Source organism: Marmota monax, unplaced genomic scaffold (genome assembly GCF_021218885.2).
Source record: "Marmota monax isolate L192 unplaced genomic scaffold, Marmota_monax_Labrador192_F-V1.1 WCK01_AAM20220418_F8-fsc00200, whole genome shotgun sequence".
Classification (NCBI taxonomy): Eukaryota; Metazoa; Chordata; class Mammalia; order Rodentia; family Sciuridae; genus Marmota; species Marmota monax.
In genome coordinates, this window is record NW_026692549.1 from 929930 (window position 1) to 943246 (window position 13317).

Genomic DNA, 13317 nt, shown 5'->3' on the forward strand with positions numbered 1-13317 from the left:
CAAAACAGAAGAGGCTGACACAGAGTTCAGAACACGTGCATGGACACTTCCTCCCTCTCCTCCGTCTTGGTGCTGTTTGTCCTGGGATTGAAGCCAGTACTCTACCATCAAGCAGTACCCCACCCCTGCATCCTAAGGTCTGGCTCAGTGGCTGAGGCTGGCCTAGAGCTTGCCACCCTCCTGCCTCAGCCTCCTGAGCCCTAGGATTGCAGGCAGCAGCACAGTACCTGCTCCCTCTCAGCTCTTACCCGGTCACTGAGACCGAGGACGCGAGACAGCGCGTCCCAGGTGTGCTCCTGGGTGCTACCCGAGACACACCCACCTGGCGCCACAGCCAGGGGAAGGTCCTGACATGCCCACAGGAGCCCAGCAGAGGTGACAGGCCACAAAGAAGCCTCAAAGACTTTGAAAAAAGTTGGCAAGGAAAAAAATGACTCTAAAGCCATGTGGCACCCAAGGCGGCAACTCAAGCCAGATGCCGCCTGGCCTCAGCGGGGCTCTCACAGTGCAGCCTGAGGACAGGGACCACGACACCATATAGACGTGGGGTTCTGAACGTGAGAAACAACCAAGTGAAACTCCGACAAGCTGAAGAGCAGATTAGACCTGACCACAGAAAACCCAGTAGCCGAGCAGAGTGGGAGACACTACTCAGAACGCAGGAGGCCACGGGACAGAGCAGAGGCTGGGAGACTGGAAGGGGACATGGGCAGAAGCAGCATCCAGACCAGCACGGCCCAGGAGAGCCCAGTCCAGGCCGGAAGCTCCGCACACGTGTCAGAGGAACAGGGTGGTGTGTGCACGCATGACCAGAGCAGCTGCCTGATGCCAGGGCCAAGTGCAGCAAAGCAAGTGTGCCAGGAAAATCAGTGCCAGCCTGGAATTCTGTATTAAGCAAATCCCTTCTGGGAGCAGGAGAAAAGTAGGCATTTCCAAACATTAACGAGAAGTCCAAGGGCACCCTCCGGTGGAGGAGAGGCACCTCAGGCACAGTGTCGAGTGCAGGTGGAGCACAGTGTGCAGGGGCTGCTGCTGGAGCACAGGGCAGGGTCACTGATGGCATGGGAGCATGTGGGATCTCAGGTGACCACCTAGGAGCTCTACGAGAACGTCACCAGCCTGCAACTTTCAGACGAATAGAGGGGCAAAAACAAAACAAGAAAAGGTAAGGCCAAAAGAGGGAGAGGTGGGGAAGGAAGAGCAGCAGACAAATTCCAACAGAAGGGACAGGCGCCTGAGAGCCAGGGCCTGCCTGCCCGCGAGGCCTGGACAACGGCAGCACCCCCTCGGCTGCACGCTGTTCCCCGAATCCATCTGCAGCACTAAGAGGAAGATGCGGGATGGCTGCGAGTAGAAGCGGGAAGGTGTAAAAGGAAAGTCTAAAACCAAAGACATAGCCCTGCGCAGTCTGGGGTCAGACCTCGCCATGAAACTGCCCAGCGCAGCCAGGACCCAGAGTCTGGAGCTGGGCAGCAGCTGGGGCAGGCCTGGCGGACACCCTTGCACCTGCACAGCAAGCCCCTAAGCCCGGAGTCTTTGGAGGCACCCAGGAGGGGACAGGGAGATACGGACAGGAACCCAGGGTAAAAGGTGCAGAAAGTCCTAGCAAACCAGAAAAGAACAGAATTTTCCTTCATGTAACAAAAAACAATTAAAAAAACAGAAAAAAAAATTCTTTTGTACAAAAATGTATGAAGATGAAACTTAAAAAGCAGACGCACGCCTGTGACCCCAGCAGCTCGGGAGGCAGAGGATGGCGAGTTCAAAGCCAGCTTCAGAAATGAGGCGCTAAGCAACTCAGTGAGAGCCTGTCTCTAAAGTACAAAACAGGCTGGGTGTGGCTCAGTGGCTGAGGGCCCCCAAGTTCAATCCCTGGTACCAAAAAAAGGCAGCAGACTCTGTACAAAAACACCAGAAAGTACGGCTCCGTCACCCGACACAGCTGCAAGGCCTCTGAGAGCCAGGAGGAAATGTGACAAAAGCATTTCAGAAGACATGGGCAGCGAGCGGCCTCTCCGCTGGAGAACCTGAAGCTTGGGTGTGCAGACGTCAGCCTGCATCTCAGAGCGAATAGGACTCCACAAAGCTGTGGCAGGGGCTGGGCGGTGATGGACCTGCTGGACGGCTGAGACCACAAGGGAAGGGCAAAGCTCCAAGGACAGCCAAGGCTGTGGACTGTGCCTTCAGGGCCGGGAGGCACGGCCCACCTGGAGTGCAGGCAGACCCACACGGCTCGGGTGAGGGCACCACAGGTCCAGGCACGGCTGGGACCGCTCAATAAGCAGTGGCATCTCATGGCAATTAAGCCAGCCCTTTCTTCTGTGGTATCACGTGTGAAAAGAGGACTAAAGACCAAAGCAAGAGAGCAAACCACGAGGGTGGAGGAAAGAGAGAGCTCCATGTCCTCTGGGCAGCGTCTTCAGTGCTGGCCAGGAAGGGGGAGGCCGTGAAGTCCAGGGTGAGGACCTGAACTGAGCATGCTGTGCAGGACAGTCTGTGTGGCTCAGGAACTGCAGGCTGACATCCAGCATGCAAGACAGACCAGCCAACAACAGGCCTCACGGGGAGGAGACCACTGCCAAGAGGGCTGAGCGATGGCAAGGCTGACCCCAGGAGGCACCCACCCATCCACCGCCACCTGCAGGCCCAGGGGCCCACTGTGCACTGCCTACGAGGAGCCCAGACCTCCCTCCAGAGACTCCTGTAGCACAGCTGGCCTGCACCTGCCCAGCAACCCCAAAGCCCACCACACCCTCTGTTCCCTGCTCACCTGAATCTGGGTCTGCACCTGCTGTGTCCCAGCCAGCTTCTGGGCCTGAGAGATGGGCGTGGTCAGAAACTGGGTCTTAAGGGCCGGCTGGGCAGCGTAGGTGACCTTCTGCTGTGGGCCCTGAGTGGCCATCTGCTGCGCTGCCAGCTGGAGGGAACAGATGACCTGGATCAGACCCTGGACCAGTGCTGGCTACTCAGGCAGTCCCTGGACTGAAACGGAGGCCTGCCCTCCTTGCAGCCAGGCTGGGAGTCACCTGCCAACCTCCACAGGGACCTGGTGTGTGGACACCCTTGTGTGGGTAACTGAACTTGACCAGTTTCTCAAGGCTAATTTAAGAATCCAGCAGACAACCCGAAAGCATTTAGTACAAGAGGTGACGACCCGTGTGCCCGATCTGCGCATAGTGATTCTCATTTCCAGTTCTCTCTACCAAGAGAACATAAGCCACTCTGGAGGTGCAGCCTGTGGTCTGCCTCCTTCCAGTGGGAGCCAGGCCTGAGACTGCATACCAGCCAGCTGGCTGCTCTGGGCACCCAGGGAGGCCACCTCTACCGACTACACAGCTCTCCTTCTCCTGAGACTGGGAAGGTGGCTCTGAGCACCATGCTTTTCTCCAACCTGTGCCCCAGGAGAGAGAACACTGCAGGAAAGCAAGAATAAGCAACCGGCCTTGATCTGGGACACACCCTGCCCTATAATGACAGCTATGCCTAGTGCCACATAGGAAGACACCTGTCCAGCCACCTGTGCCCCTGCAGATCCTGACTATTTCCTACAAGCCCCTCCTCTTGGACTCTGTGCTCACTGCCTGAGGCTCCAGGGACAGTTCTGCCTTGTCTTCTGCCCCCTGCCTCACAGCAGGCCTCAGCGCCCCTAGCCCAGCTTCGGCCCCTGTGGTCAGAGCTGACCTGCCTCCTTTCACCAGCTCTGCCACTCTGGGCAAGTCCTCCTCATCCTCCTAAAAATGGGCTGTTTGGGATCAGCCCCAGATGCCTGCAGAACTCGGCCTAGCCCGGCTCTGCTGAGACCTCGTGCCCACACTTCTGCCCAGAGAACAGCACACACCAGGCCCGTGGCTCGCGCCAGCAGAGGCACCTACAGGCTAGGGACACAGCGGCACTGCCCTCGCCATGCACGAGGGCCACCAATGAAGTTCCAGGTGCCCTGTGAACTTCCCTCAGCTACCACTTCTGCCCCCAGGCTCCCCACTCACAACAGGCTCCTCCCTCAAACATCCTCCCCAGGAGCCAGGAGAGCACCAACAGCGAGCCCTTCAGGGTCCTCAGTCACATGGCTTCATATGGCTGCACAGCTGGCCAGCATCCTGGCTCAGGCCCACCCATCCTCACAAGTCCCCCAGGTCCCTTCCAGGCTGCATCCTCAGACCAATACTACACAGCGTGTTCCCTGAGAGGCAGTGGTGGTGAGACCGCGTGCTGGTGCCCCTGGGAGCTGCGTGCCCTCTGGGGCTCTCAAGAGCAGGCCGTACCTTCTGTGGGACAGCACCCTGGCTCTGGGCGACCTGCGGCTGAATGGCCTTCTGCTGTTGCACGGCCTGTTGCTTGAGCTTCAGCAGCTGCTGCACATGCACGGGCTGGGCCACGACGGTCTGTCCTGCAAGACAATGCGGCCTGTGAGTCGGTTGGGGCCAGGGCCCCACTCACGCTGGTCTGCTCAGACTGACTGTCCCTGCAGGAAACGTCGAGCCTGCAGCTGTGACAGCCAGCCAGCCCCAGACACTCAGATGCCTCTGCATGCCTAGGTCCCATTCACACCATGGTGAAACTTCAGACCGCGAGTGTTCAGTTAGACTGAGGACCCAGCAGACCAGGGACGCTCTGAGGAAACTGCATCCACAACACGGCCTGTGTGCAAAGGGCTCCAAGGACAGGGCAGGGCAGGGCAGGGCAGGGCTGCGGCCATCTTGGCCAACAAAGGCTCACTGCACACAGCGTCCAGCAGAGGGGAGGGCTGCAAGGCAGGCACCTGCTGCTTTCTGTGGCTGCCCAATTGCCACGCTGATGCCCGCGACGTTCATGGGCAAAGTGGTGACGCCCGGCGAAGAGACCACGGCTGCTGGGACAGACACCACCGGAGGCTTCGCCAAGGCCACCTGAGCTGGCTGCGGTGTCTGTGTTTGCATCTGCCCTTGGGCCTGCAGCTGGGAAGTTGGAACCCGGGTCTAAACGGGAAGAACAGGAGAGTCCGGAGAAGTCCAGGATGTGTGTCTTTTCCAACATCATTCCTCAAGAAGTCACCTCCCAAGAAAACCAGTGGGGCTGGTAACATGGCTGGAGGGCAGCACTAGAGGGCAGCAGGGTGCCCCCAGCTGCAGGGGCGGGACTGTAAGGCCAGGCTGCCCACTCTCACGTGAGGCTCTCTGCCGCCTCCTGCACCTCCCCAGCTACCAAACCATGCTGGGCCCCATCTCTGCCCTGCCCCCCACCTGAAGGCCGCCACCACACCACCTGCGCCTGGGGACCCCCACCCTGCTACTACACACCGCTTTCCTTAAAGGATGTTATAGAAGACAGAAATGGAAATCGGTCCTTTTATATGTGTAAGAAACTGGAGAACAGGTGCCCAGAACCACCTCTGCACCAACGCAGAGACCAGCGGGCAGCCCTCCAGGGCGTCCCGCCACTTGCCCCTCGTCCCCTTGGAAGCTGCTTCACCCTCCACCACTCCCCTATCCTCCTGGAACACATGCGCCCCTACACGGCGCTTCCTCACGGCCGTCCCTCCTCGCTGTGTTAAGCGGCAGGCACACTTGAGGTCAGAGACTAACCAGCCGGGGCGTGACAGGCACTCAGCCCACGTGCAGTCCACGTGAGCCACCTCTTCCTGCCTTGGGGAGTCTGGGTACCAGGCCAGGAAGGACCTGAAGCCCAGGCAGCGCCTGGCCCCCAGGGGGTTCCCGCCACCCAACAGTGCTGGCTCTTTGTGCCCCACACCCTGCTGCATCCTGCCATCGGAGCTCTCCCTGCAGTGGTCTCCTGCCCACTGGAGCTGGTCATGGGGCCTGGCCGCGTCCCACACCACCTGCAGCACTGTGCTCCAGCCATGCTACCCTCGGACCTGCCCTCCACAGCAGGGAGACAGCCACACGTTGTGTCTGGCCTCATTGCTCACACACCACTGCTCAGTCTCCACCACGCAGTCCCAGAGAGTCTGGGGACAGTCGGTCCTGGGGAGTACCGCTGTCGGAAAGTGTCACGTGGGCAGGGTCTCACCCTCTCCCAGGAGGCCAACACTCGAGGGACTGATCTCTCCCCGGCTCCCTGCGAAGCTGCCACGACACCCAGCATCCCAGCAGGCGGCCGCAGCCCCCAGAAGCACGGAGACGCTGCTCTCAGAAGGTGCATACAAGCTGGAACTTACAAGCCGGGCCACTTGGAGGTTGGCCACAGTGGTGCCTGTGAGCAAAGCCCCGGGCCGTGGGGCTGTGACCGTGGTGAGCTGGGGGCTCTGCTGCTGCGGGGGCTGCGGAGGCGGCACTTGCACCTGTGCTGGCGGCTGGGGGGGCCCAGGCTGGGCCTGTGGTGGTGGGGGCTGTGGGGGCAGCTGCACTTTCTGCTTCTGCATCTTGATGATGTGTTCCTGAAACCCAAACGAGGCACGCTGTGTGACGTCACGACGCAGGTCCCCCTGCCTCTGCCCAGCACCAAGGTGCTCGTGTGCAGATGTGCAGAGGGCAGCTGTCCCTGCATCACAGCCTCCTGCTCACAATCAGCCTTGCACCAAGCATACTTGACAGATTAGAGAATCCACAGCAGAATTTCTAGGTTGTTATCTCTCAAACATGTCAAATATTTAGCACCCAAATGTACTGACTAGTAAATGAGTTAAATAACTAGCAGTAATTTGTTAACAGAAGCAGCAATATCAAAATACGATATGAAACGTGAGTTCTAAAAACATTTTAAGAAACAAACGTCTCAAGGAGCACTTCACAGAGACGTGCAGAATGTCGGACGTCTGTGGGCTCGCCAGACACAGAAGGGGTTCTGCAGTTGCTACAGTAGGGCACGGTGAGAAGCGACAGGGGCAGGAGAATGGGTGGGGCTCCCGCCCGACACCAGGTGAACAAGAGTTCTTGGCACACAGGTGTCTCAGAGGCCAGACCCTGGGGCCTAGGGCACTGGACAACTTGCCTCTGCTGGGCCCAAGGACCCCTGGGCAAGGAAACTCTCTAATGCAGCCCTGTCCAGGGGAACCTGCCGCAGGGACAGCAATGCAGCAGCCAGGCCATGCAAGGTCAGACCCGGGAAGCAAGTGTGGTGACGGAGGGGCAAACGCTACACCTCACTGCGTGTCGACTGAAACTTCACCTTATGGGCAGCACAGCTCTCCAGGGAGCATGACAGGCACCCTGGTGGCCACGAGGGCTCTGGAACACACTGAGCTGTAGCAGGAACACCAGGCACTGCACTTCCTGCCCTCCCAGCACCTGGGACAAGGCCTCAGCTGGCATGACCACCACCCTCACAGCAGTCACAGCCCCACTGACTGTGCCTCCTGTGTCTCTGGCTCCCTTCACCAGTGTGCACTCATAGTGTCCATTGGTGGCAGGGACATAACACTTCCTTCTAAAATGGGCGAGCACACTGCATAAATGATGGCACAGGCACACAGACTGCCAAGGACCAGGAGTATCAGCGTTCCCACCGCCACCTTGGAAAAGCAGACTGCAGAAGCCACCTGGTCTAAGAAACTGCGGCTCACTGGCACCCTCTGGTGGAGAGGGGTGGTGAGGGGTGGAGAGGGGTGGAGAGGGGTGCACAAGACGGAAGTGGGGAAGATGGGCCCTTGCACTCAGGGAACACTGAGGAGCCTGCCTGAGCCACATAGGAGTGGGCCAAAGTGGCCCTGAGTGGGAAGTGGTACCCACGGCACACTGCCCGCCTCCGGTCCTGCAAGGTACCCACTGCAAGAGCATGTGTGTTTTCTGGGAAGGGCTCACCGGTGCCAACTTGCCCACAGCTTTGATCTGGGCCTGGGCCTGCACCTGTGGAGCCTGCACCTGTGAGGGCGGCGGCTGCTGCTGCTGCTGCTGCTGCTGCTGTTGCTGCTGTTGCTGCTGCTGCTGCTGCTGCCGGAGAAGCTGGAAGTGTGCAGGGGTGATGGTCTTCCCAGGCAGCTGGACACCTGTGGCTGTGCAGAGGCAGGAGTCAGACCTCCGCCCTTGCTCCCTGAGCGGTGTGCAAGGGTAGAAACACCAGGCCCCTTTACCTTGGGACACCTGGGTCACCAGAGACCGTGTCGGGGTCTGCACAGGGGTCAGGTTGGTAGTGACCACGGCTGAGGCTGTCACAGAGGTGACTGCTCGGACGCCCTGGGTCGTTGCCATGGATACCAGGTCAGTGGTGGCAGTGGCAGGGGAGCCAACCGCTCGCTGCTGTGTGTGAACCACCTGGGCAGGAGCAGAGCCTCCGGACGTCTAGAAAGGCAAAGGCAGAGCTCACCACTTTCCACATGGCACCCGGAAAGAGGCTCTGGACTCCAGACCCAGGCCTGCGGGGCCTTCTGCTGTTCTCTCTGCACACACAAGTATTGCGTGGTCCCAAGAGCATCCAGACATGGTGCCTCGAGCCACAGAGCAGTGCTGCTCATGGCCAGCTGCAGCTGCAGGTGGAAAGGGCCCTGTGCCCCAGGAACATCCAAGTTCCTGATAACCCTGCAGGAGCCTTGTGAGGCCCACGGCCCGCCACTCTCCGATCTGCGCAGAGGCTACAGCCCCACTGCCCTTCCCAGTCCACCTCTGAGCTGCCTTCAAGTACAGGCTGCCCTCTGCCAGCCACCTCGGCTGTCTTGGCCTCTGGGGCACGGGCTTGCCCATCTCAAGGACAAGCTCCACAGCTCCCCGCAGCATGGTCCCCTCTGCTGCCTCTGTGGTGTGATTCCGTCTTATCCTCCCGATATCCAGGGAAGAGTGGCACTAACACTTCTCTTCCCTCTCTCTGCCCTCCATGGAACCCAGCTTCTCTCCAACACCTGCCGTGTCTGCCTGCAGCGCCTGGACCATGCCCTGCCTCTCCTCGGCCACTAGCTCTCTCCTCCACCTCCACCATGAGACTGAGGTGCACTCACAAAGGCTCCTGCCCCTGGTTCTGGGAACATGCTTCTCATCTCTACAAGTCCCCACATTCACTTACACTATAGTTTTGGTTTCTTTAAAACAGAAAGCCCCACCATTATGATTCTGCCTGCCAGGCCCGGGACTCCGGTCAGTATGGGTCATTGCCACCTCCATAGGCCCTCACTCTGATGCCTTGTCTTCCTTTCCTGTTCCCCAGGTTCTACGCTTTTTATTTGATTGTACTATGATGATTGTACACAGCAGTGGCTTCCTCGTGACATATTCGCACCAGCACGTCACAGTTTGGGCCTCGTCTCCTTCCTGGGGCCTTGTCTCCTTCCAAACCTATTTTTTATGGAACGCTGCTGCTTGCAGTGCCTGATGCTGTCTGTGGAGAGCCTGGGAAGGCCCTGCTCCTGTCAAGCGCCAAGCACCCTCAGTCTAGTCAGTTTGCAAGCTGCCTGCTGGTTTGCACCTCGTAGAGGAAGACCACCTTCAACTGCGAACCCAGAGGAGCTGGTGGCCACCGTGCCACCTCCGCCCTCTGCTCAACACGGGCGTCACCCTGGATCACTCCTGCCCTTGGGTCCCAGCTCGAGTAAACAGCCTCCTCCAGCTCCCAGCTCAGGCGGGCGTCACAAGCAGGCTTCAGTCCCCACCCACGCTGGCGGTCACTCTGCAGGCAAACGTGTCTCAACACAGCCGTGTCCCGCAGGCCCCGGCCTCCCCAGGTGCAGTAATCTGGGGACCACCACAAGGTCTCTGCACCTCTCACACTCCAGCACGCCAAGTGTGCCTGCACCTGCGTGTCCAAGGCACTGGGGACGAGGGCGAGGACCTTGATCTGGAATGTGTGGCCAGAGCATTCTGGGAGCTAGAGCACCCACACACAACGATGACCTCGGGGAGGGAACCCAACCCTACACACAAGGTCACTTAGGTCCCATGTATGCCTGATGCACATGGCTTGAAAGTGATTTTATAAAAAACTGTTAATAATCTTGTACATGAAAAAAGAGTTTCAGTGCGAATTTCCCAGTGTGGCTCCAAGTTCTGGACTTTGGAACATTACAGATTCTGGATTTTCAGGTTAGAGATACTCGATTAGTATCTCGTCCAATATTAAGAGCTGCTCAAAATAAATATGTAGGGAACAAACTACTTTATGCAGTATTTTAAAATATCACATGTAGGAAGGGAGGGGGCATGGGGTAATTAATGATGGTGGAATGTGATGATTATTACTATCCAAAGCACATGTATGAAGACATTAATATACTATGTACACAATCAGAGATATGAAAAACTGCTCTATGTAATATAAGATGTAATGCATTCTGCTGTCATACATAAGAAAAAAATTTACATTAAAAAATATCACATGTAGATATTTTCAAAATAAAACTCTACACGTGATAGTTCTGGCTTCCTACCCAGAATCACTGCAAACAGTGGAACTAGTCACAGGAATGGCCCCAGCACCAAGGCCTAACAGCTTCTGCTATTTATGGAAATGGCGGAGTCTAAATTGGTTTATGGCAAAGCAAAGAAAAACAAAGTCGCCCCGGCTGCACGCTAGGAGCCCGTTTCCCACCTCTCCTCTGTGGAGTGCCGCGGCCTCTGCAGCGGGGTGTGTTCAGCAGGACCTTCGTGCCATACCTGGCTCCTGGCACTCAGCCACGACACAGCCCAGCAGATGCCCACGCGGCCCCTGCAAGTCACCAGGCTGTGAGGTCAACCCTCTCTCAGCTCAGCACTGACGACTGTGGCCCGCTGTGTGTCCCTCTCATGAAAGCCTCTGCCTCTGCTCTCACGTCCCCAAGAGAAATCCCAGGGCAAGAACCGTCCGAGGGTGGTGCCCGAACTGTGGGAGGGAGAGGGCAGCAATGGCGGCAGCCATGACACCCCTTAACCACCTGCGCTCAGGTCCCTCATGGAGCACTTCCACATCTCCTGAGCAGTAACCGATCCCATCTTCCACTGAAGCAGGCGCACGGGGTGCAGCTGTGGTCCTCTGTCCCTTCCCTGGGGACAATCAACACCTAGTCTCTTCTTAAGACTGCCTGGCTGCCCGTGTCTTCCTGGTGGACTGACCACTCCATCTTCTGCCATGTTTTATTTTGTTTTGTTTGTGGTCTGGCCAGGAAGCCAGGGGCACTTATCACTAAGCCAGACCCTACCCCCTTCTGATTTCGAGGCACTCAGGGCCTCCCTAAGTTGCTGAGGCTGGCCTTGAGCCTGCGGTCCTCCTGCTCAGCCCACTGAGCCTGGGATCACAGGTGTGGCCCCTGCTCCCGGTGCCCGCCAGGCTCTCACCACGGTGAGGAATCCTCAGTCTGCATCCTGTCCTAGCCATCTATGCTTGGCTTTTCTTTCTCTTAACGACTTTTCAAGAAGCAAGTCTTGGTTTTGATGAGACCTGTTATCAATCTTTGGCTCCCAAGCTTTGGGTACTCTAAGGAAGGTCTGTCTGAAGCAAGGCAGCAGAGACATTCTCTTGTGTTTTGGTTTCAAGTCTGCAGTTCTGCAGAGTGTGATCAGGCTGGTAGTCCACTTCAAGGGACTTTCTGTACACAGAATGGTGGGCCAAGCCTCCCTGTCCTTCGTATGGCTCTCCAGATAATTGGGCACTGCTGGGTGAAGACGCCCCTTCCCCACTGGATGCTCTGGCACTTCCCAAGGGACCAGCATGCTGCACACCAGCACGTGCGTCTGTCCTGGCCTCTACCCTAACCCGCTCACAGGGGCCTTTCCTGTGGCCAGCACCATACCACCCAGATACTACAGCACTGTCACAGGAAGACCCTGAGCCCAAGGGACCTCATTCTGCCTCCAGAGCGCCGTGACTTCATTCAGGTGTTTGGTGCCTTTGGGTCTGTGACTGGATGGGAAGTCAGGATTTAAGTCCCTTGATCTCAGTTCTGTTATGTGGCACTGGGACTGAACCCAGACGTGCTCTACACTGAGCTGCGTCCCCAGTCCTTTACAGTTTGAGACAGGGTCTCACTATGTTGCTGAGGCTGGCCTGGAACCTGGATCCTCCTGCCTCAGCCTCCTGAGTTGCTGGGACCACAGGCCTAGGCCCCACACACACCTACTTCTATTTTTTATGGTGAACCATGAAAGACGGGCAGGGGGCAGACACTGTCTTCTGGCTGCGAGCTCAGGTGCCCTTGGCTCCGCATCCTGCCAGCATACTTCACCTCTGCCAGGTGGGGCCCTGCTCCCCCTGCACACCCTCAGCTGGGCCCTATGGCCTCTGCACACCCTGGAATGTGCCTTACCCCCGTGTCCCCACAGATACGTGGCACCCACACACGGGCACCTGTGTCAACGAACGGAAGCTGCATCCTCGTGTCCTGCCCACCTCTTTGTTCTGCGGGGAAAGCGTCTCACACACACACCAAACTCCTGTCTTCATTCCCTCCAAGTACACGAGAGAAACCGTCCCCAGCCGCTGAGTGTACTGACCTGCCGCCTGACCAGCGCCCTACCGCACAGAACTCAGCTAGATCAGCACATTTCTCACTGATGGAGTCTTAAAAAAGCAAATCATCTCCCTGCAAAACAACCCCACGGAGCATCCCCAGGCGTAGGATGACTCACGGTCAAGGACCCTGGGGCCACAGGCGAAGCCAGGCGCTTGTTGATGGACTGGAAGGTGGCGGCAGGGACGCCAGCGATGGTGTTCACAATCACATTGCCACTCACTGTGCCTGGGAGGATGACAAAGTGAGCAGGGGCCGAGGGGATCCTCCCCCACCTCACCCTTCCTGGTGAGCCTCACCTGCTGGTATGCTCGTCCCGGTCACTGATGTCTTAATGGTTCCTGCCTGTTTGAAACAGAAAGCACACCCAAGTGTGTGTCCCTCTCCCTGGCACACCCACATCACACAGTCACCCACACTCCACCCACGCGGCCAGCCTCCCATAGGCATGGCCTTGCTGCTCCATCCCCTTGCAAAGGAGCAGCTGCAGCTCAGGCCTCAGCTCAAAGGCAACTTGGGAAAGGCTCCTACGACCCAGCAGTCACTGCCTGGCTGTGCTCGCCTCCTTCCATATTTAAAGTGATCTAGCAAGGTTTGGTGGTGCACACCTGCAATTCCAGCAGTCAAGGAGACTGTAGCAGGAGGATCGCAAGTTCAAGATCAGCCTCAGGAACTTAGCAAGGCCCCCAACAACTTAGCAAGACTCTGTTGCTAAATAAAAAATACGAAGGGCTGGGGATGTAGCTCTGTGTAAAGCACCCCTGGGTTCAATCCCTAGTGCTAAAAATAAAGCAACTGCACCTGCTGTCCTCCCAGCTCCACCAGAACGCACGTGCTGGCAAGTGGGGACACAGCAGGTCTGCCCCTCCCCCAGGGTCCCTGCACCCAGTAGGTGCCTGATCAATGCATCATTCTAACCTGCCCAGCTGCTACAGAAATCCCACTGAGGCTGAAGGCAGAAACAAAGCTAATCTAAT

At 57.8% G+C, this 13317-nt stretch overlaps 1 protein-coding gene across 13 annotated transcripts in view; it reads right to left on the bottom strand.

The window, feature by feature from the left end:
- Positions 1-13317, bottom strand: part of Ep400 (E1A binding protein p400) — a 100608-nt gene that overhangs the window by 2738 nt on the left and 84553 nt on the right. For 12 of the 13 annotated variants that reach the window (XM_046445940.2, XM_046445939.2, XM_046445942.2 and 9 more), the window contains 8 exons: positions 12640-12685; positions 12459-12568; positions 8006-8213; positions 7737-7927; positions 6155-6373; positions 4760-4955; positions 4263-4387; positions 2771-2917 (listed from right to left, as the gene is read on the bottom strand). In XM_046445940.2, the coding sequence (XP_046301896.1) occupies positions 2771-2917; positions 4263-4387; positions 4760-4955; positions 6155-6373; positions 7737-7927; positions 8006-8213; positions 12459-12568; positions 12640-12685 (1242 nt within the window). Of the gene's footprint in view, positions 1-2770; positions 2918-4262; positions 4388-4759; positions 4956-6154; positions 6374-7736; positions 7928-8005; positions 8214-12458; positions 12569-12639; positions 12686-13317 lie in introns of those variants that run through there. The other variant, XM_046445943.2, reaches the window with a different exon arrangement.